The 22,331-nt window shown below is 36.2% G+C and overlaps 3 protein-coding genes across 5 annotated transcripts; 1 reads left to right on the forward strand and 2 right to left on the reverse strand.

Annotated features, from left to right (window-relative positions):
* Nucleotides 1-876: 876 nt before the first annotated feature.
* Nucleotides 877-4,862, forward strand: LOC123222871 (pentatricopeptide repeat-containing protein At5g61990, mitochondrial). Of its 2 annotated transcripts, XM_044645873.1 has the most exons (3): nt 877-4,079; nt 4,165-4,240; nt 4,493-4,862. In XM_044645873.1, the coding sequence occupies exons 1-2, from the start codon at nt 1,001-1,003 to the stop codon at nt 4,170-4,172; spliced, it is 3,087 nt and encodes a 1,028-aa protein (XP_044501808.1). In that variant the 5' UTR covers nt 877-1,000; the 3' UTR covers nt 4,173-4,240; nt 4,493-4,862. The 2 variants fall into 2 exon arrangements, with proteins under 2 accessions (XP_044501808.1, XP_044501807.1); XM_044645872.1 differs by having other exon boundaries at nt 877-4,240.
* A 14-nt stretch (nt 4,863-4,876) lies between these two features.
* LOC123222872 (ADP-ribosylation factor GTPase-activating protein AGD1-like) lies at nt 4,877-12,103 on the reverse strand. Of its 2 annotated transcripts, XM_044645875.1 has the most exons (16): nt 12,037-12,103; nt 11,703-11,765; nt 11,045-11,089; nt 10,107-10,172; nt 9,941-9,988; nt 9,757-9,852; nt 9,625-9,666; nt 8,796-9,014; nt 8,544-8,675; nt 8,217-8,444; nt 7,757-7,843; nt 7,332-7,673; nt 7,028-7,185; nt 6,766-6,859; nt 5,712-6,199; nt 5,421-5,586 (listed from the first exon to the last, which is right to left on the reverse strand). In XM_044645875.1, exons 2-16 carry the CDS (start codon nt 11,754-11,756, stop codon nt 5,559-5,561), a joined length of 2,127 nt encoding a protein of 708 aa, XP_044501810.1. In that variant the 5' UTR covers nt 11,757-11,765; nt 12,037-12,103; the 3' UTR covers nt 5,421-5,558. The 2 variants fall into 2 exon arrangements, with proteins under 2 accessions (XP_044501809.1, XP_044501810.1); XM_044645874.1 differs by lacking the exon at nt 12,037-12,103 and having other exon boundaries at nt 4,877-5,544; nt 11,703-11,771.
* Nucleotides 12,104-15,783: 3,680 nt separating this feature from the next.
* LOC123224110 (signal recognition particle subunit SRP68-like) lies at nt 15,784-22,250 on the reverse strand. Its single transcript, XM_044647639.1, has 13 exons — nt 22,002-22,250; nt 21,852-21,918; nt 21,632-21,742; nt 20,859-21,054; nt 19,762-19,847; nt 19,243-19,438; nt 19,067-19,178; nt 18,055-18,182; nt 17,738-17,944; nt 17,491-17,600; nt 17,198-17,324; nt 16,699-16,854; nt 15,784-16,268 (listed from the first exon to the last, which is right to left on the reverse strand). The coding sequence occupies exons 1-13, from the start codon at nt 22,093-22,095 to the stop codon at nt 16,047-16,049; spliced, it is 1,812 nt and encodes a 603-aa protein (XP_044503574.1). The 5' UTR covers nt 22,096-22,250; the 3' UTR covers nt 15,784-16,046.
* Nucleotides 22,251-22,331: the final 81 nt, after the last annotated feature.

The following is a 22,331-nucleotide window of genomic DNA, read 5'->3' on the forward strand; positions in this document are numbered from 1 at the left end:
TAGGCAGAAATTTAATATCTTAATTTTTATTTTTATCTTATTTTTAATATGAGAATTATAGATAATATTCATTTTTTAAGAAAAAATTCTCTTCCCTTTTTCTTTTATTTTTGTGTAATATTATAATAATTTAAAATTTTAATTTAATATATAAAAATTCAGAAAATGTATAAAAAAGATAATAAATCATTTATTTATTTATTTATTTATATTCTTAATTTCAAAATTTTTATCATTTTATCTCTATTTCTATTTGTATTGGTGAGTCTTTTTTCTATATTTAGAAAAAAAAAAAGAAGTTGAAAGGCCGGTTTTACGGTCCAAATTGCCGTTTCCAAATTTTGTTGTGACAATGTCAACCAGACGCGATGTCCCCCAGTGGAGAAGGACCAATGAATTGGGGTTATCTTTTAACTCAGGCACATGTTTAAAGCCTGCAGGTTTTTGCAAGGCCTGACAGAAATACAGTTGTCGGCTTTTAAATGGACCAGGCTTCAGATTGCTTTGGCCATCAATGAGATTACGTTTTCAGCCTATGTCTACTTTGTGGAAAGTAAAACTAAAAGTTTTCTAAAATTAATAATGTTCAAGTGTAGTAATTCACGTGGTGACTGGTGAGCCTCAAATTTTGTTGACTCTGAGAAGGATATGGGAATTCCAGGCGTCAAAGAAATGAGTGACGTAAGGGCCACGTGTACGGATACGAATTATCTTGATAAGTCACTCAGAAAGGAGCCATCATTTGTTAAATTCAATAAGCAACAACCAAGCCCAAATCACTTAATCAAGCCCCTTTTAAATGATGAAAAGCCCATGTTAATTTTCGGCCTAGAAAAGCCCAGTGTATCAGAAAATAAAGGTTTCAAAAACGACGTCGCTCCCATTGTCTGTACGAACAAGCCAGGGTGAGCAGCTACCTGAGTAAGGGTTGGAGAGGGAACTCAGAATTGAAGATCTCTTCTCTTCGCACGAAAAAGTATTCAACCAACAAAGAGTAACAATGGGTTTACTCTCAGAGAAATCTCTCTATTTCTTATCAAAAAGAAGTGAAGTCATGATCAAAAGAACACAAGTCTCTCGTCTCAAATACAAGCAATTCTGCACTTCTCAAAATAACGAACAAACATTGACAGAAATCACAAAATTTCTCAATCAGGATCACTGGGAGTTTCTCATTGAATCGTCACAGATGCCCCAGAAGCTAAACCCAGATATGGTTCAGTCTATTCTTCAACAAAACCAGGTAAAGGACCCCAAACGCCTCTTTGAATTCTTTAATTGGGTCAATACTCGACTGGTTGCCCGCCAAAATTTGAATTCTTTTTCATATCTTGCAATAATTTTGTGTAAGGCGAGGCTTTTTCAGTATGCTTTTCGTGTGATTGACGGAATGATTGGTACCAAGCAGTCACATTTTCAGATATTGGAATCATTGCTTGGATGTTACAGAGAATGTAAGGAGAGTGATGTGTCTGTTTTTGAATTGTTGATTGATTGTTATAAAAAGGTGGGTCTTTTAGATGAAGCTGCTGGTGTGTTTCTTCGTGTTGTAAAAGATGGCGGGCCAGTGCCTGGTTTGGTGTGTTGTAATTCCTTTTTGAAGGATTTGTTGAGAGGAAATAGAGTGGACTTATTTTGGAAGGTGTATAATGCAATGCGAGAAGCTAAGGTCATTCCCGATGTTTACACTTATACAAGTCTGATTAATGCTTTTTTTGTGGTGGGCAATGTTCAGGAGGGTAAAAGGGTTCTTTTTGAAATGGAGGAGCAAGGCTGTAGTCCAAATTCAATTACTTATAACGTGGTGATTGGAGGGTTATGTAGAGTTGGGGCTGTTGATGAAGCTTTTGAGGTGAAGGAGAGCATGATTCGTAAGGGCTTGGCTCCTGATGGATTTACTTATGGTATTCTTATTGATGGGTTCTGTAAACAAAAGAGATCTGGAGAGGCAAAGTTGATGTTGACGGAGATGTACGATAGGCATATAAGTCCTGACAAGGTTGTGTATACTGCTTTGATTGATGGGTTCATGAAACAAGGTGACGTGGAAGAGGCTTTCAAACTCAAGGAAGACATGGTTGCATATGGAATCAAATTAAATCGTTTCACCTATAATGCACTTATTAGTGGAATTTGTAAGGTTGGTGAAATTGAGAAGGCAACAGCTCTGTTCAATGAGATGATTGTGATGGGGATAAATCCTGATACGCTGACTTACAATTATTTGATTGAAGGATACTGCCGAGAGCATAATATGGTTAAGGCTTATGAACTACTTGCTGATATGAAGGGAAGGAACTTGGCACCTACGGTATATACCTGTGGTGTGATAATAAATGGCCTATGTCGTTGTCGAGATCTTGAACGGGCTAATCGGGTTTTTGAGGAAATGATTGCTGCTGGTCTGAAACCAAATAATGTTATATATACGACCCTCATCAAAGGTCATGTTCAGGAACACAGATTTGAAGAGGCAATACATTTTCTAAAGTTAATGTCCGATAAAGGTGTTTTGCCTGATGTCTTTTGCTACAATTCTCTTATGATTGGCCTTTGCAAGGCCAAAAAGATAGAAGACGCCAGGAGGTACTTAGCTGAAATGATTGCAAGGGGATTGAAGCCTAATGTTTATACTTATGGGGCTCTAATTCATGGATATATCAAGGCTGGCGAGATGCAAGCTGCAGACATGTATTTCCAAGAGATGCTTGGTTGTGGCATAGCTCCAAATGATATCATTTATACAAATATGATAGATGGACACTGCAAAGAGGGCAACATAAAGGAAGCATTTTCAACATTTAGATCCATGCTTGGACGAGGGGTGATCCCAGATGAGAAGACTTACAGTGTCCTCATTCACGGTCTCTCCAAGAGTGGAAAAGTTCATGAAGCAGTGGGGTTATTGTCTGAACTCCGTGACAAGGGTCTGGTGCCTGATGTTTTTACTTATAGCTCCCTTGTTTCTGGCTTTTGTAAGCAAGGTGATATGCAGAAGGCTTTCCAATTTTTTGAAGAGATGTGTGAGAAGGGTATTACTCCAAATATTGTTACCTATAATGCCATGATCAATGGGTTATGTAGGTCAGGTGAAATTGAGAGAGCTAGGGAGCTATTTGATGGAATCTCTGGAAAGGGTTTGGCTCCTAATGGGGTGACTTATACTACAATTATAGATGGATATTGCAAATCTGGTAATTTAACTGAGGCATTTCGGTTGTTGGATGAGATGTCATCAAGGGGGGTTCCTACTGATGGTTTTGTTTACTGTGCCCTTGTGGATGGCTGTTGCAAAGTAGGAAATATTGAGAAGGCTATGTCCTTGTTTCTAGAAATGATTCAGAAGGGCTTTGCCTATACTTCTTCTTTCAACACTTTGATTGATGGTTTGTGCAAGTCAGGGAAGATTGATGTAGCTAATCAGCTGTTGGAAGACATGATTGACAAGCACATCTCACCAAATCATGTGACCTACATGATTCTGATTGATTATCACTGCAAGGCAGGAGCAATGAAGGAGGCAGAGCACCTCTTACGGGTGATGGAAAAAAGGAATTTAATGCCAAATGTTTTAACTTACACTTCACTTATACATGGTTATAACAGAATAGAAAACAGATCTGAGATGTTCACTCTTTTTGATGAGATGGTGGAGAGAGGAATTGAGCCTGATGCAGTAATCTACAGCATGATGCTAGATGCTTGCTTTAAAGAAGATAATTTGGTGAAAAAATTTAAGTTGGTGGATGAAATATTTGCTAAGGGTGTCGCCATAAACCAAAATTTGTATGATTCACTAATAGATACCCTATGCAAAGAGGAAGAATTTTGTGAACTGTTGAAGTTACTTGATGAAATGAGAGAGCAAGAAGTTAAGCTTAGTCCCTCTACATGTTGCATTCTCATCTCTGGTTTCTATGAAGCAGGAAATACGGACAAAGCAGCCATGCTTGTAGAGAATATGGTCCGCTTTGGGTGGGTCCAAGATTCCACTGTTATAACAGACTTTGTCAGAGAAGACCGAAATGATACAAACTCCGACAACGCTATTAATTTCTTAAAGCAGGCAGCAATTGGAGGTGTGTATCAAGTGTAAATTTATGTGCTGGTGAAGAGAGCTGGAATTATGAACTTTAAACTATTTCCTTCTGTACCATAAAATAGGGAATTAATGCCATGTATACTCTTTGTATACAAATCGTGGTGGAATTTTTTTAAACCTGGGTTCCAGATTCCACAGGTAAATGTTCTTTTTCTCATTTTTCTGCATCATTCTGTAGGAAAAACTCCATCCACATATTGCAGTGCCTTTATTTACTACCGGTGTGGGGTTGATAGAGCTTTTGATGCTTTTGGAAACTTCATCCCTAGTGAAATCTATAATAGAATTAAGCGTGTAGAAACTCATTTAGTGCTTATGTTAGGAACAATTTTTGTTCATATTCTTTTTAACTCCTGACATTATGGATTTGCTACAAATTGGTTGGCACAGCTTTTACTTGACCAGGTGGAGATGAGAAAGACTACAGGGAATTGTTGGGCAGTGATGACAGTGGCAGGATGCTGGAGGAGGCCGATGGGACAAGTATACCCCTGTAAGTAGTTGTAGGAATGATGCAAGTAAAACGAGGGGGACAACTAATTTAATCTTTATCATTGTACATTGCAATAATTGTTTCTTATTTGGCTTCTGCCATGATTGGAATGGCTGATCTGAGGGACTATGTGTGGGAAGATGATCAGTTCAAGAGTTCTGAAGAGAAGCGGTAAGTCCTCTGATCAGTCACCGAGAAGACGTTGATACTGCTTGGTTTATATAACCCTCCTATCTTTATAAAGTAAAAGTAAAACTCTCATTCATTGTGTAGATGTTCAATGCATAAACATGTGAATTTTATTTCTACATACTGGGCGCTATCAAATCCCAGTTTTATATGTGACAGAAAATTTACAACAGTTTATAAACTAAGTTTCAGCATTACTAACTAATGTTCCCCCCTTAATAAAACATCTTTCTTGAGAAGATGTACTTGATTTTCAAATGGTGTTAGTTTTTATTTTTTTACTAAATGATTTGTCCTTAAAGGTTGAGCATTGTGCATTTTCCTGCTGGCATTGTGTCATGGAATTTCTGAGTTCTTATGTACAGGGACCTAAATCCTAATAAAGGGAGAATGACAACTATTGAAGAGGCAGAAGAGCACCTACATCAGAGCCTCAACCGTAAAAAACGTGATTGTAGCCCTCAACGCAAGCCCTTTTTTTTTTTTTGGGATTGATAGAAGTCCTCAACCTCATGACTACATTACATATGTTGGGTTTGAACCGAAGGCAGGAGGAGGCAGACAGTGCCATTTGTCTATGATAATTACACAACGGTCGTCTAATCAAACCTTACTGGAAATCCCCCTTTCTCTTCCTTTGGGTAATTCTCTTCTTGTGTCACATCTGTTTGTGCCAAAAACCTCATTCTGGTGTAAGGATTTAGATGCTAGCTGGAATGGAGTTTTACCATCTCTATCAACAGCTTGCGGATCAGCTCCCCTGTAATAACATTTCTAAATCTCTGAGTAGTCTTTTTCCACACTGGAAAATTAGATGCATTTTTTATCAATATTATACTAGAAAGTAGAAATGACTTTGTTAAAATCAGTACAAATATGATCCCTAGATGAGGAAGTGAAAAAAAAAAAAAGACATTGAGGAATTACCTTGCAAGCAGCAGTTTTGCAACGGCAGTTTTCCCACTAATTGCAGAATGATGCAACGGCGTTCTACCTCTTGAATCAAGAGCATTTATGTTTGCACCGTACTGTAGGAGAAGTTCCACCATGCCAATATCAGCAGTCAGGCAGGCAAGATGAAGCAGTGAACAGCCATCAGAATACCCTTCTATCTGCTCATCTTCATGCTCACTCAACGAGTCCAAATAGCGCAACGTATCCTCAAATGATTCCTCTGAAAAGGAATCGGATTTTCTTTTACTGTTTTCCAGATTTTCTTGTTGCATCGATTTCACCAAAGAAAGAGGTTGATATGAAGCTTGCCCATGGATCGCATTGACATTGACTTTAGAGCAGATAATTTGGCGGTAGACTGCTTTCTTGTCATTATCACGGACACTTTCCCACACCTCTTGCGCCACTGAAAGGAGATGCTCAGTCTCCTTTGACCTGTGAACAAAAATTTTTTCTGCATACTGCAACCACAAGAAATCATAAAATTTAATTTTAGGTTCCAAATTACGAAAACAAGTAGCATCTTGCATAGAGTTAACCAGAGAAATTTTCAAGTGCTCTTTGTAATTCAACCAAATTCTCCTAGACTAAACATTTTCAAGGGCTGTACTTTAGATCAACTACAAAAATTAACACAGTGAGCAGTGCTGCATAGTGCATATCCTAGGACTCAGACAAATAGCACTGCAGTCGAAAGTCTAATAAACACAACTGGGTGAACCACATAATGCGTGTTAATGTTAATCAAGCCACAGACATAATGATTTTTAGGAATTATTTCTACATAAATGGTTACAACAAAACGGTACCAAATTACGACAATGTTGTTGTATAACAAAATTCACCTAGAAGTTGGTTAGACGAGATGGTTAAAGAGGGTTCATATATCATCAAATTATAATTGAAATAATGTCTAAGAAGCTACTTCAAGCAATCATTATCTTTCTTACCCATGGGAACAGCTGTGGATTTCAATTGGAGGAAACACGAGAAAAAAAGGAAGATATTGAATCATTTGTGGCCATACCTTGGCATGAATGTAGTACTCCTTTACTGCTATAGAATCATCATGACTAGGTTTTCGCACAATAAACTGTTTACTTCTGTCAATCTTGGAGGCTCTGCACCATAAGAACTAAATACTTGTTAGGACGAAAAGAAAACACTTTTTCAACTAGCACAAGTCCCCGATATGTAGGCTAACTTTGGTCCAGAAAAATTAGGAAGTAACAATCTGATTCCTACTTGATGGACGTGTTATGGTTTTATACGGACCAAATATTACTTACCCCCTAGTCCTGTTATCTGGTGGAAAAAATTTTCCATTTTCACTCCGAGAGTGCAACAACTCCTCCCAGATTGAGTTTGCATAGACATTTCCCAGTGACTGAAATAGATTTATTACAGATGATTCCCACACTTTAACATCTAGTGTCAGTGATCTCACCTGCATAAAAGGTTATCCTCATTAACCGCATGATAATAAATAGTATCTGAAGGTCCTAATGCCTATTTGAGCTTTCTTCAGGAAAGATTCAGACAAAGATTGCCGATCTCTCAACATGAGAATAAATAGACTCAGATGACTTTTACCTTTGATATATGAACTCCAAGATTACGATGAACACCAGAACATTCGATACATATAAGAATACCAAGGTTTAACGATGCCCAGTCTGGCTCAGATGCACCACAATCAGCACATTTATCATTCCCATATACTCTTCTCAACAAATCGATTGGCTTTTCACCCTTCATATTATTATCCATGTCTCCCGAACTTCTAGACATAAGTAAAAGATTTTCGGACGAAAGGCTTCGAGATGTGTAATCCTCAAGTGTTGTGTGATCAACATCTGCGCAATCCACATATGAACCACTTTCGCTGCCGGTTGCCGAGCAATAATCGAATTCAATGGGATCAGCAGAAAGACTCTACGCGTGATTGAATTATGACAATTTAGATAGCTACAAAAATTAATGGCTACAAACTTAGAAAACATGCTTGAACATTTTACCCTCTCCGGCATCTGAAAACTCAGTAGAGAAGCAATTACTCCATTTATTTTATCGATCCAGTCCATTTGGTCTGCCGCATTCTCTGCCTACATTGTTAGACATATACAATTAAGAATCTGCCCAAACGTATTGATGCATTCCGTCCCCCAGTTTCCAGTAAGTATCGGCAAGAACATGGAAAGGGCATAATTTATATTATGTTTATACCCTTGATGAATCAGATTCAATTTATATATAATTAAATATTTATTTTGATGTTAGGTAAATGAATAATGTTAACAAAACTAAGTTTCGTGGTACCATTAAATTTTAAATTCAATTAACTTTAATTAGGTTTAATTAATTAGAATTAGACTTTTTATAATTAAAACAAAAGCGAACAAGCCTTGTTAAAGAATCGCTAGATTCAACGGTAAGTTGAAAGGTTAATATGCTGATGTTGGGTTTGAACATATATACCTGTAAAGTGTAGACTTTTGTTGGAGAGATAATCCTGAAGCAGAACCTTAAATCTGACTGATCGGCATCAACCTTAATTGTTGAGGTCAAAAGATTCACAGTGTGTTGTGCTGCAGATTTTTCATCGTTTACACCGCCGTGGTAATGAGAAGAAAGCCACCGGCTCAGCAACCCATGACCATTTTCAGATTGATTATTTTTCTGTGCAGAAGCGAGATTTGCAGATGCCTGAAACAGGACACGCTTTCATTCATTACTGAACAAGGAAAAGAGGAGAAAGAATTTACAACTTATAATATTTCAAGTTCTCTCCCGCTAGCAACTCACAGAATTCCAGCTCCATGGTTTCCGATAATAATACAGCATCCCTCGGCTATCAAGAACAAAAAATCTTCTCTTCCAATCCGCTCTCAAATTAGAAGACCGCTTTGAGAGATATCCTTGTCGAATGGTTTGAACCTAAATATTATTTGTGTTAGAGCAGAATGACTAAAGGAGACAATAATGGAAAAAGGGATATCAGTGGGACTTGAGAGAAGGGGACAGGTTGAAAGTTACATTTTAAAAAAAAAAAAATACCTTTCCCTTGGCGGCAGATTGCATAACTGCCTCTATCACTTTATTTGAATTCCTTGGAAAAGGTCTTGTTTTTCTGTCTCCCTTGGGAGAACCATTAGAACCATTCAAGGATTTCTTACTTTCTCGATCAATCTGCCTTATATACTCCTGCATCCTTCTATGAAGAGATTCCTGCTCATAGTTGGAAGATTCTCTTGACTTTTGTGCATAAGCCAAGACCTGTAAGCCAACAGTGAAACAAAAGGTTCAGAGATGGAAGGAATAAAAAAATTTCAAAGAGAAAACTGTTGGCTAATAAACAAGAGTGTGGACTTAGTGCAATCTCTTCATAATTGAAGCCTACTTTAGAAGATATGATTGCCAGAACTTCTTTGTATCTTTGACTTAGAGAAGGTCTGGAACCAAAATGTACCATTTTCAAATAACAACTTTGAGATATATATATTCCCAAGGGGCATTAGAGATTACTCCTCATCCTATCGATAGTCGAAATGATTAAACCTTGGAGGTTCTGGCTCATCAACTACATACATATGTGTGCACAGAATTTCATGAAGGCTTATGGTTTCAATAGAAAAGTACAACCCAGCTGATGGGAGGCATTCAATTTTTCAACTCAAGAAACAACACTAAACATCTCAATCAGTTTGAGCTTTTTAGTTAAATGGCTAAGCATGACTTGCTTTGGCTCTACAAATACTTCTTACATGTCCTGGCTATAGGTACTTGGTCAATGTTGGGTTACATTCTATGTGCACATTTAAGTGCTGTGTTATAGGAAAATAAGCAGCCTTGCCTACATCTTACAAGGAAAATAGGTAAAAGAGACCTGGTTAATGAAGGGTTCCATATGATGTAATAGCTCATATCCCTGCAAGGAACAAAGTTTTGAAGCCATATATGGTTATTATTCATCTGAGGGAAGAAGCAAATGAGTTCTGAGCACATAATCATATAGAACCTTTTTGAAGAATTGAAGGTGAGCGTCCATTGTCCCACTAATGGCCTCCAAAAACTCAAACCTCTTTTTGGCTTCAACATTAGAGAGAGAACTGACCTGAATATCAGAAAGCATATATATAGAGTAAATTCCTAACTCTGGATGAAGTGGATTACACCAAAATTTTCCTCATTAAATAACTTACCAGTTGGAAGCGGGCTTCCTCAAATGAGGATCTTGCATTGTACAATTCCTGGAATATCTCCAGTATATTAGGTTTAAAGTTGATGCTTACCCTTTAATAACTATCTGAACAATTAATTTCCACTAGATTTAACGGAGCTAGGAGTAGATTTAGTAATTATATATACCTCCTCTACCACAGCAGCTACATCAACCCTAGTGCTCTTCTTCAATGAAAGAAACTTCTCACGTGCCTGTGACACAATATTACAACTGGCATTGAATGTCACCATGCAGACATACAACAGATAAGGGATCAACTTCATACATTTATCCAAACAAATCAGCCCTCAGATTCATAGTAAAACAGTTACAGAGGTTCTGAAATTAACCTCAAGAAACTCAAATTATTTGAATTGATTATACGGTTATCTTTATCAGTTGCAGAAGGTAAGTTAAAACAATAAAGTTCAGGTCATTATTCCTGGAAATCCAGTATCTGAATCCATTAAAAAAAAAAAAAAATCAGTTGGATACCCCTTCTCTTCCTAACTGCATCACTTTATTCAACCAGGATCTAACCAAGTAATTGAAGCTGGGTATGTGTCAACATATCCATTTATTGACATGCAAGAAATGAAGGGCAATCCATAGGCATTTTAACCAGTCTCTATATTACCTGGATAGAACATCAAACTATCAAGGATAAGACAATCACAACATATAGTTATGTTCTCTACATCTTCAACATCCTGATTTTTATTAGATTCACATATGCATGTTAGATATGTATTAGAAGCTTAAGCTTTCAAATAAAAGGTGTCTCAATAATGATATTAGATACCAAGTACTCTCATATTGAAATAATGAAGTCCCGCTTCCTATTAATTAAATTTATAAGATTATCTTTGTGCAGTTGGATCTATGACAAAGCAGTTAATTAAAACTCGCCTTGCATTGAAAGAGAGGGGAGAGGGGAGGAGGTTGATAGAGTATAAAAGTATTTAATGAGATTTTTTTATAAGTTAACTTTTGAATTTAAAGTAACTCAACATGTGTTTTATATGAATCAACCATAGGATATCTTCCAAGATAAAATTATCAACTTCTGAAATTTAGAACCCACCTGATCATATGTGACAGAAACTTTGTCAAAACGTTTCCGCGCTTCCTGCACCAATGAAAGATTATTGCAGGTAAAAATGGAATTTCATTGGACAAATAACAGGGATGGGTTCATCAGTAGATCAGAACAAAAAAAGGAACAATAGTAATTTCAGTAATATTGTGGCAGTGAAATTTGACCTAATAAGAGTACATCAACTGTACCCTTTCTGTCATGGTAAAAAATAAAAGCCCTAATCATAGTAACACTTAGAAATCACAATGCAATTCAAGTTTGAAGTTGTGAAGACATCAACACCACCCTCTAATCGAATCTCATATTACAAAATACATAAGATAGCCCTAAATAGATGACTATCGATATTAAAATTTTCATGTGTCTTAATGGATAATTTTCAAACAATGAAAAACAGAGAAGAAAAAGATTGGGAAATCCCTTCTATCAGTGAGAACATAGCTATTTTGCACAAATCAAATCAAGATCAAAATACGGTTTTCTGACTTGAACAACAGTGACCAAGATTCAGTGTGAAGACAGAAACTTGTAGTAAAGTCAAAAAGTCAATATTGTTCCTAAATTCATCAATCTGTATAAAAATGGATGGTACGATTATTATAGAATGCAAGTGAAGCATCTATATAAAAGATGTATATAATACCTTGACATCTTGCAAATCAATATTGACAAATTGCATTAACCTATCATTTAGCATGTGCTCTACCTACAAAATCCAAATTTGAGGATGTTAGAAAAGGAAAGCAATCAAGCAAGTCCCCATATGTAGTAAGTCTTTAATTGGAAAAAATAAAGCCCAGTTGTAATTAATAACATCTCTGCTACTGCTGGAAACCGTACAAAAACTATGTTGTAATGTATAGAGATTTTGAAACCATGAATTACGTTTAAAGGTTGTGATCTTTTCAGACATGGACAGATGTTATGTCAGGAATGATGCAGAAAGCAAGTACTATAATAAAAAAGCATATCGCTACCTGTGATTGAAGAATTTCTTTGAATGTACCAATTTCTCTCAAAGCAATTGTGAATTTGGTCACGACTGGGCCTGAAGACAATAAATCTCTCAATAGTAAAATCACTAAACATATGGAGCCATTAAAATTTTGGGAATTAAAGAAAAGATCTGTCAAATAAGTGTTCCTATTTAAAATTCTCAGTAAAATATAACGATAGGAATGAAGATAACTATGGTACACTGTGCAAGTATCCAGGCAGCTTATGCTTAACTAGTTTGGTGGCTCTTTTAGGCTCATACAATAATACAAGCACAAGCAAAAATTCAAGTTCAGTGCCTACTGACTTGCATATCAAAGCTCAGGCAATACAAAGAAAAAGGTAAAAAAATGCATATGATGGCCTGTACAAGGATCCATAGGCTTATACAACAATTTGAATATATCAAGCACAAGCCCAAAGCCTAGCTCAGTCACTTTCCCAGTAAACCTCAGACAAAAAGAAAAAAATGAGTAAGTTAAATCAACTCAGAACTTTGTGTGGAGAAGTAATATTTAAGATCCTGTTATCTATTCATAAATTGTTGGAATAGAATGAATTCATAGAGCTCAAAAACGAAGTTAACTTACGCTTCTCTTATTACTACTCAAAAAACCATATTTCTTAGGCAAAGAGACATATTTGTTGGTAATGCAAATTAAACAATGTGAGAAAAGCTGAGCTCAATTTTGACTGAGAGGCTTGAGCAACGCTGTTCATTTCAGCTCAAGCTTGAACAAAGTTGAAACATGCTTTTGAGTCACACACCATCTTAATGGACATAGACAAAAAAACATAAATAAAACATGATTCCAAATTAGAAACCATCATAAACAGACAAAAGATAGACACAAATAAAATACATCCACTTTAAACTTCCTTTAACCATTGACAATTGTGTAAATCAAGCATTTCTCATTATACCTATGTATTCATGCCAAACAAGAGAAAAAAGTTTTATTGTATAAAGAGGGTCAAATGACAATGCCTACCTCCTGGAGCAACACAAAAAGGATCACCATGCCCACCGCCAAAAGTTTCAAGAGCATTTACAAAAGAAATGTCTCCATCATACCCTTCACCAAGTGCTTCTCTGATGATAATAAATAACAAAGTATAAGATCTTCCAAAAACATGAAAATTACTACCATCAATAGCTGTTGACATTCACACATTACTGGCTTAAAGAAGCTTTTGGATGGGACATGCCATATAATATTTAGGAAAGGAAAGACATTACATTTCATTTTTCAAGAAGCCAATCCACAACTAAGGGCACCCTGGCCTAAAGGCTCAGGTGGGATATGCCATAGAATTACAAAATGAATATTTTGAAATCCATCTTTCAACAAGCAGATTATCAATTAAGAGTTAGAAGTAGTCAGGAAGCAACTACTATCTGCAAATAATTCTCTGCAGTTAGAATGAATAGAAATGGAGAAGAAAGGAGAATTATCTAAAAATTCTTTTTCCTGCTGTTACATTCAATATAAGATTAAGCCAATCATATTGGAGGATGAATCTTTTGTTGAAAAAATCAGATAATCAGTCCCTTCTTCTGTTGAATACAACATTTTCCGCCTACAAATCAACCAGTCACAGGACTCTGATGAGTAACTATATTAGATCAATAAAAGGTTTTCATTCTTATAGCCATCCAATGTTCAAGATCAAAAGAAAAACCTCCATTCATAATTGTTCAGTGGTGGAAATGTTTATACAATTTGGTGTTTCCTCTATCCAATGGTCCATTAGTTCTTTGTATTCACTCTGTTCAGTAGCCAGAGCTAAAGTAAAGACAAAGAATTAGGTTGCTTTTGTGCAGGGATGCTATCTCATTGTGTCATTTCATGCAATTAGAAGGAAAAGAACAGAAAACTACTCCGGGAATCTAAACACTAAACATATACCAGACTATAGATTTATCTTGCTGAGTATCAATATGCATGTTGAAATAAAAGTTTATTATTAAAAGATTCCATATGATCAACAAAACGATTGAAGACATAACTGAAGCAAAGAATATAAGCTTACGTGTACTTGCGTGATCCTTTGTAAAACCTTAAACATCTCCCTCTCAATACTTCAGCGCTTTCCTCCATCAATTGCAACTATTCACCAAACACTAAATCAGCACACCATACTTTATGTGGCAACTAAAACTTAACAGATGCATTAGAAAAACTATAATATTTGACTTGTAAAATAGGTGAAAATCAAACATATATATATTTGAAGCACATTTGTAGTTCAATCAATTTTCCTATAACTGCGATAATGTTGAATGATAAGAACATTGGAATCTAATCAACACCTCTCCGATAGAAAATCGTGTTTCATTTGAAATAGAAGAAATCAGTGAAACAATTAAATTACACAATGCTAACAAATTAAACACTTGACGCTCCGTTCAAAGTTTATTTGTTTTTCTTCCAAAAAAATGCTCGGTATATTCAAAAGATAATTAATTAGACTTGTAAAAAATATATCATTTTGGTTCATTATTATGGAAATCTCAGAAATGTCCATAATTGAAACATTCAAAAGACGAAATACGGAAACAGAAATAGCACCTGTTGCTGAAACATGGGAGAATCATCGAGTTCGGCGAATTGCATTGTTGAAGCAATTCAGAAAATTTTCTTTCTCTTATTCGTTGTAGCGTGAAAGATAAAATAAAGATATTAGAATTATTGTCTTTTGATTGAAAATTTTCTTTGCGAGTTTGTGTTGTGTATTGTATAAATGGCCGCGATTGAAGGAGCTCTCGTTTGTTGAAGTGGCGAGTGTTGCGAATTTTCATGGCTGTCATAAATGATAAAACTAACAAAAATAAACAAAGAAATCACCCGCCTTTTTCTTTCTCTATATTTAAATTTCGTAGCACGACAGCGTTTAGTCGTTGCCTTCCAGGCAGAAGAATTAGTGATAATTGCAAGGAGTTGACAAGTTAATAGCACTAACTGCAAGTAAAATTTCAATTAAAATATAATCAAGTAGTCAGGATTGGTTTAGATTATAGAAACTTACATACAACAGCGTCTATTGCCCCAGCCATTTTGGCTGTGGCCACAGCCCATTAAATGGGTTAAACGTAAAGAAAACAACATAAATGTTTCATCACGCTTCACTCCTCGGAAACAATTACCTTCTCTGGGGTCGTCTCCAGACAGCGAAAATTTGAAGCTTTAAGTGATCGCCAAATGATTTTTCTGTAGGTCAAGTGTGGCAGGTATATTGCGGAAAGGACGCCATAACAAATAAATGGGGTAATTTCTGAGAAGCAAATGTCTGTCACATTCTTAAAACCTCATCCAGTTCTTTCGTCATGATATCGAGTGGAAGAAGAACAACCCACCCATTGCTCGTGGCATGTTTGAACTTTGCAAAACCAGAATCATCCTGGTACTGTCGTATGTTTCCATTCCTATTGAGCACCAGAAATCTCAACCCGAGCCATACTTCATTATTTACCCAAAGAAAGGTGAGAATCGGGCAGTGTACAGGAATTAGAATGATGAGTGAACCAAAACGATTACTGAAATTATGAATATTTTGCACGTGAATCTCTTCCAGGATCAAAATTATTTTGCCACCATAGCAAATGCCATACAAATCCCATTTCAAAAGGAGGAATGCGTACCAGGGATTCAACTCAAGGCAGTTTTTAAAATAACATTTTTATTCTATTTTCCTTCCATCTCAAGTCAACCAAAGTATTCAACAAATAAAATTAAAATTGGTTCCCTCTTCTATCAAATAATTTCCAAATTCTAGTAAGCGCAAGAGTTAAGCATCCATCACAGCCCAGATTTATAAACAATTATCCATAAAATATAAAGGGAAACTAGATACAGTTGCAAAATTTCTCAGCTTTTGATATGAGAGTACACTATCCAAAAATTTAAGGCAACCTAATTTCAGATCTTTTTCATCAGCTGTAATTCGTGTTCCCTGATGGGGCAATAAATCAAAACCTCACAAAGGAAACTCATCGCCATAGCCTACTAATGAATCCCTTCCTGTCTTTCTTCATCCTGCTTTCAAGCGATGGGAATTCAATACAGTTGTAGGCAAGGTCTAAAACAATAGGATTCCGAGGTATTGATTGGAAAGCTGGAGGGAAGGCTTCAATGCGTGGAACACCTTTCACATTTGAATCACCAACGGCAGACTCATATAAATCTAGTTTCTCCAGCAGAAATTTCTCCACCTGAAGAGGTACAGAATCAGCATGCCAAACCAATTGAAATCAGGCAAATGCAAAATTATGCATTAAAATATATGACGAAATCATATATACTTACAGGTAGTCTCCTACCAAATTAAGATAAAATAATAAACTCATATACAAACAACATTATCCCACAGTTATTTTCCTCTGAAGCAAAAGAAAGAAATTTAAAAAAAAAAAAGCCCACTAGGCCTGAGGTTCTCCAAATAAGCACATTCGGTTTAAAACCAACCAGTGCAAAAGCATCATATAGAATATATTCTAAGAACAACCATAAATCTTCAGTCCACTTCTGGCAAAGTGGGGGCTCCAAAACATATGTGATATAGCTTATTATAATAGGCTTTTTTCTTTATTTTTAATTGGTTTTTGGACACAGGACTCTTTCTCTTGGGGTTTGATACACTACCTTTTTTCCTGCTCCATCTAGTGACATGGTAGATATTTTTTTGGACAACTTCTCAGGGGCATTCTCCTGCTCCATAATGCCCATTGCATGCTCTATGCAAATGTTAGATCTGCTTTCTTTGTGTAATGTCGTCAATTCATTAACAATCATCTGTTTCTGAAATATCCAAAATTTGAACTCAAAATCTAAAAGCATCAAAATAAGGATATGCCATGCAAGAATTCTTCAAAAAAGAAAAGGATTCACAACTGAGCATACCAAAAACACTGTTATTTGCTAAAACAAGTAATCAAAAAAAAAAATTACAGTAAGAATTTATTCCAGTATGACCTAGAGACCATTGTCAATACCAAGGATGTAAGGTATATATACCAATATAGACAGATGCAAATGTACTTAGATAACGATCATCAAGGGACTGCAGCTAATTTAAAGCAGGAAAAAGATAAAAAGAGGAAAGAAAACACTAAAAGTATGGTTAGAAAAACCATATATAGACCTGATCACTGTTCCAAGATTTAATTTTCTGCAGGGCATTTTCAACCAGATGGCGAGTACGAGTATACAATGCATAAGCTTCTGCTCTCTTTCCAGCCAAACTGTACGATTTCGCCAAGTAAAAGCACCTGCCAAAATGGGGTCCTATGAAAAGACATGAGCAAAAGAATATTCCTTGACAACCAAATCAACAAAAAGAAAGAACCTCACTAATTTTGTTTTTTGGGAAGCCCAGAAATCTTAAGATGAAGATTAACTAGTCCCCCTTCACCTAATACATAGACAAACACAAACCTCTCTGCTTGAAAAGCCAGACTTTTAAGCTCACATTCTTCAGCAAATGCTGCTTCTTCAGGCTTTCTATCTCGTCCAGAACTAACCAAATCAGATAGATCAGCTGTGTTCTGTCATATATAAAATCAGTAAACATAAAAATTAACAACTAATCAGAGGTAGGGGCACCTAATAGATTCAGCAGTTAAAAAAAATCTTTTCATACATCAAAGCATAACAGAAATACACATATAGAATGATTGTTAACCTGTAATAAGAGATCATATAAGCGAACAAGTTCTTCAGGCTTAGTAATTTTCTCATTTTTATCATCTCGGCGCCTACTGAGTTTACTCTTTGCAATGCTAACCAGCAACTGATTCCGCTCAATGGTTCGTTGCCCTAATACAGCACTAACAGCTTTATCAAGTCCATTTAAGTCGTCTTTTACATTTTCAGCATTGCCAGCACTGACCTAGAATGTTTCGTATGTAAAGAATATCAGTCAGAGAGGAATGAAAAAAATTGAACCGAAACCAGAAGTAGACGAGAAATTTTAATTGCTATTATCACAATGACCCATACCAAGTCACCACGAATGCAGCTCCTGGCTTCATGGTATGCCGTAAAAATTTTGTCAAAGATTACTAGTTTTTTCTCAGAAGGTAGAGAATCTGCTGCTGGACCATGTAAATCCTTCTCCAATTCTTGAGCTGAAAAAGTGATCATGACAAAAACAGAATTTGAGATTCTGTTTGACCTTATAATCAAAATTGTGGGGAAATTCAGAAATTGCCACCAAGGAAAAAGTTTAGCTCTCAGCATGATCTTGCTGAAAGTAATACATTTAGTAATGTGCATCTTACCAACAATCTTTTCGTACTACTATTGAGACCAAAAGTAAAAAAAAAACCACCACAATTTTCCAATTTTCGCACTTTAAGTATTTTGCTAATAACAGACACAAATCTCAGGGAAAAAGCTACAATAGGATATCACCATTGTTTAACTTTATGTAACCAACGAGTTGACTAGATGCTATTTCTAGAACTAACGAAGTTGAATGAGGTTGTGGGGTCAGATATTTTGGGCCACAGAGTGCAAAATAGCCCAGCACAGTATAGGTCACCTATCTAGCACATGTACAAAAGGGGAATGAAAGACGGAGCTGACGAGGCAGGTTCATTTAGTTGTTTGGGTTATACTAGCTCTAGCTAGGGAAAGAAGAATCTGTTCTTCTTCACAGGAAGCCTTTGCTCTTGGAGAGATTGACTCCCAACCCTTTGAGGGTCATTCTCTAGCTTTGCCTTTGATTTGGTATTAGTGCAACTTTCCCACAGATGAAGATATTCTCATCTGTTGATTCTCAACTTTTTCTGGTTTGTTTGTGTGTTTATTTTGATTGAGTGCTTAGGTTCTCATCAGAAGTCACCAGTCCTAATATCAGTTATACTACAATTGAGAAAAGTAAATTCACACGGTTGCAGATAAACAAGACAAGGAGGATGCTATCTTTTTTTTTTTTGGAAACAGAAAAGAGTATAACAACAAAATATTTACACTTTTGAATCATAACTAAGAGGGATCAATAACCTACCTTTCAAAATGGCCACACGAGTTTTGGCATTGGATATTGGAAATCTATGTCCAAGCCAGTGAAACTCCGTCAAGGATACAGCCTGTTGAGATCTTGCTTCTGCCATGACAGCCTGCAACAAGGACATCAGTACTGATCCTGGCACATGGCTTACAACTTAAGATAATAAAACTTACCTCCAATTTTGCTTTAAAGAGGTCCAGAGCAGGACCTTCCATCTCACCAATTTGTAAAAGTTCAGAGGTCTGAACATTTGATGCACCAATTTTGTGTAGGCAGTAGCGGATGCTAGGTTCTAGTTCCTCAACTCGCTCACGGCACAAAACTTGATTTTCCAAGTCTCCATATTTACCAAGTTCCTCATACACAGCCCTGAATTATTATCAAAGACAGCCAGAAGACAACCCCGTCAACAAAATGAATAACTAAATAAGCTTCAAAACTTTTAGGAACAACAGCAATTAGTAGGGCAAACAGAAAACAATCACATGAATTTAAGGAATTCCCATACAAGTCAACATATGCTTATATAATCCAAAATCAAGGACTTCTAATCAGTTCTTGCTTTTAACATGATAATTCATTGATAATAAAGAGACAGAAAAATTCTTTCTATTAAAGTGGTAGCAACATATTGTAGAACATGAATCAAGGAGTTCTTTCTTTCTATTATACTGCAGAACAGAAGGATAAACCTAGCATTTTTGAAATTCTTCAATGCAGTGTCCCAATTCTGATCTTGTTCAAACAGCAAATTCCCTTTCATGTATGAGGCATAGGCCTGCAGATTAAAAAGGAAAAAGAAAACCTTGGTGAATGGTGTATAAAAGAAGTCTAGAAACACTTCACCCAATCAGTAGGTACAATCCTCAAAAGAAAACTTACTCTAATGTAGAAGTATTTAAGAATCTGAATTCCTAACTGGTAGTCATAGATAATTATAATAATTAAAATGCATAATGGTGAGAAATAAAACAGAGACAGCAAGTATCAGAACAATGAGACAAACTATGTGCATTGATTACAATCACGTCATCCAAATGAGAGGCAACTTTTTTCATTATTAAAATACGCCTTAATCTAGGATAAAACCAACAATAACTAAAACAAAGTAATCAGTCAGCACACCTTTAGAATCGGTTCCCTCAAAAAGGAGTTCTCAGAATGTGGCATTAGAGACAAACCCTTAGGGCTAATCTCAGACACCAACCCACCAGGCACAAACATCTTGCACTGGTAACCTCAATGCTCCTTTTCCTTAAATATCTTTCTCAAAGGGAAATTAAGTACACTAGCATTGGCAGAGTGTAAGTCCCATGTATACATTTGACATCCTTTTCAAAAACAAGGATAGCCATCCAAAAGCAAACAGCCAATTAAGTACAGCAATAAGAAATTGCTGCATGTCACTCTTCTAGCTCTAGCCTGTTTCTATATTAGTCTCACCATGTAACAACGTTTCAAGACTCACGGACCATCCACCACCAGGACGACCACATATGATCCCTTAGACATTTCACTAGAATATATATTATAGGGTCCAGTATTTCATACACACACAGCAGCTCATAAATAAAATGATATAACAGTGAATTCCCAAACAACTCAGCAGACAGCAATAACCAGTTTAACAATCCAGGTGACCACTATTTGCAGAAAAGAAATATTATGAGCTACAAGCTACAACTGTTTTTATTTTCTTTGTTTTCTGTAAAAATTAGGCCAGGCACCGAATACTTTTGGCAATGACATCTGCAATATTGCAACTAAAAACAAACATATCCAGATGCACCTCGGCTTCCAATGAAGTTCTTGAGTCTCCTTTGATAGCACACAAATTAGAGAAAAGGGTGGCCCACTTCACTGCCTTCCTCAGCCTACCAATCAAATAGATGCGCTGGCGTGCATTGGGACCATCTGGAAGCTGCCTTTTCTCCATGGCATGACTCCAAGCTCTCTCTGCCGTATAAAGAACCATATGAAGATACCTGTTTTAAATCAAATAGCATTAACTGTTAAATGTGGACAGACCACAACAAAGATGGCCTCTTTCAACATCAACAGAGGTGTTTCACAAGCTTCCAAACAGTGTCAAGAAACTGATGCTGAACATAGTTTTTTAAGAAATATCATAATCAAAAAACCATACATTCACCACCCTCCACAATCCAGGTTTGCATGTTTCAAGACAACAATAAGAAAAAAAGTTCCATTCGTTATGACAGTCTCCAATAATTAATATGTCAGCACCAGCTATATGGAAAACAACCACATGCCAACCTATTTGACAACCCAGTTACTTCAATTACTAATTTTACACATCTTGGTGACCAAATGTAGTACAAATGCTCTTTGTAATCTTGATATAAGCATTTGAAAGCAATTGGCAAGAATGAATGAACCCATCAAAACAAATAGAATCCAGAGATAGATAGATGAGTAATGAATTAACTTGGTCACAATCATATACAACCAAAACACAAACAAATATGAAAAAAAAAATGCAATTCTATTCAAAATTCTAAGCAAAAGTATCATATCATCAAAAAGTAGAGATAAATATACCTCACTTCAGTGACAGTGGCTTCAGTAATAGCCTTTCGCGTATATTTACCACGTCCATGAGTAAATTTCAACGATTTATACAACCTCCTCAACCGTGCAGTGCAATACCTCCTGAGATTACATTTAATTCAATAATTCTGAAGATCGCAATTTAGAACGACATGAATTTACATAAAATATTAAATTAAGCAAAATTAAAAAGAAATATTATCATGCATACCGATAGCGGGTGTAGTCACCGTGCCGCAAACCATGCTGCATCTGAGCAGACTTGAGCAGTTGCAGTACTGTAAACACCAAAAAGTATAAAGTAAATTACATAATTTTTTTAGACTAAAATTTTAAAGCTCTCTTGTAGAGAAATGCGGACCATTGATAGAGAATTTTGGGCTGATGTGATCCGAACTGTTTGACTTTGGATCGTCAATTTCCATAGCCGAGGCTTCGTTTGCCTTCGCCATCATCAAATAGTTGAGTAAATTATTTATCAATCAAACGCAGCTTCAACGGAAGAAATGAATGTCACTAAATCAAAGAGGGGCTTCGGATCCAAGTGAGGGAGACGGGAGACTTAAAACGGCGATAGAGAGATGACGTTTTGGGTGTTAGGGCTAATCTTGAAACGCATTAAACCGGCCGGTTTAATATAAACATGTTTGGTCAATTTTCACTTGCTGTTTACCATATTTACTATTATACA

Source organism: Mangifera indica, chromosome 8, assembly GCF_011075055.1.
Source record: "Mangifera indica cultivar Alphonso chromosome 8, CATAS_Mindica_2.1, whole genome shotgun sequence".
Lineage (NCBI taxonomy): Eukaryota > Viridiplantae > Streptophyta > Magnoliopsida > Sapindales > Anacardiaceae > Mangifera > Mangifera indica.

Coding starts and splice junctions, on each gene's coding strand:
- LOC123222871 (XM_044645872.1), top strand. CDS start 1,001: ATGGGTTTACTCTCAGAGAAATCTCTCTATTTCTTATCAAAAAGAAGT.
- LOC123222872 (XM_044645874.1), bottom strand. CDS start 11,756: ATGCTAAATGATAGGTTAATGCAATTTGTCAATATTGATTTGCAAGAT. Junction 8,676..8,795: donor AATCTGCCGCCAAGGGAAAG/GTATTTTTTTTT, acceptor AATAATATTTAG/GTTCAAACCATTCGACAAGG. Junction 5,545..5,711: donor GCAAAACTGCTGCTTGCAAG/GTAATTCCTCAA, acceptor ATGTTATTACAG/GGGAGCTGATCCGCAAGCTG.
- LOC123224110 (XM_044647639.1), bottom strand. CDS start 22,095: ATGATGGCGAAGGCAAACGAAGCCTCGGCTATGGAAATTGACGATCCA. Junction 21,055..21,631: donor GCCACTGTCACTGAAGTGAG/GTATATTTATCT, acceptor GATTTAAAACAG/GTATCTTCATATGGTTCTTT. Junction 16,855..17,197: donor AATCTTGGAACAGTGATCAG/GTCTATATATGG, acceptor TGGATATTTCAG/AAACAGATGATTGTTAATGA.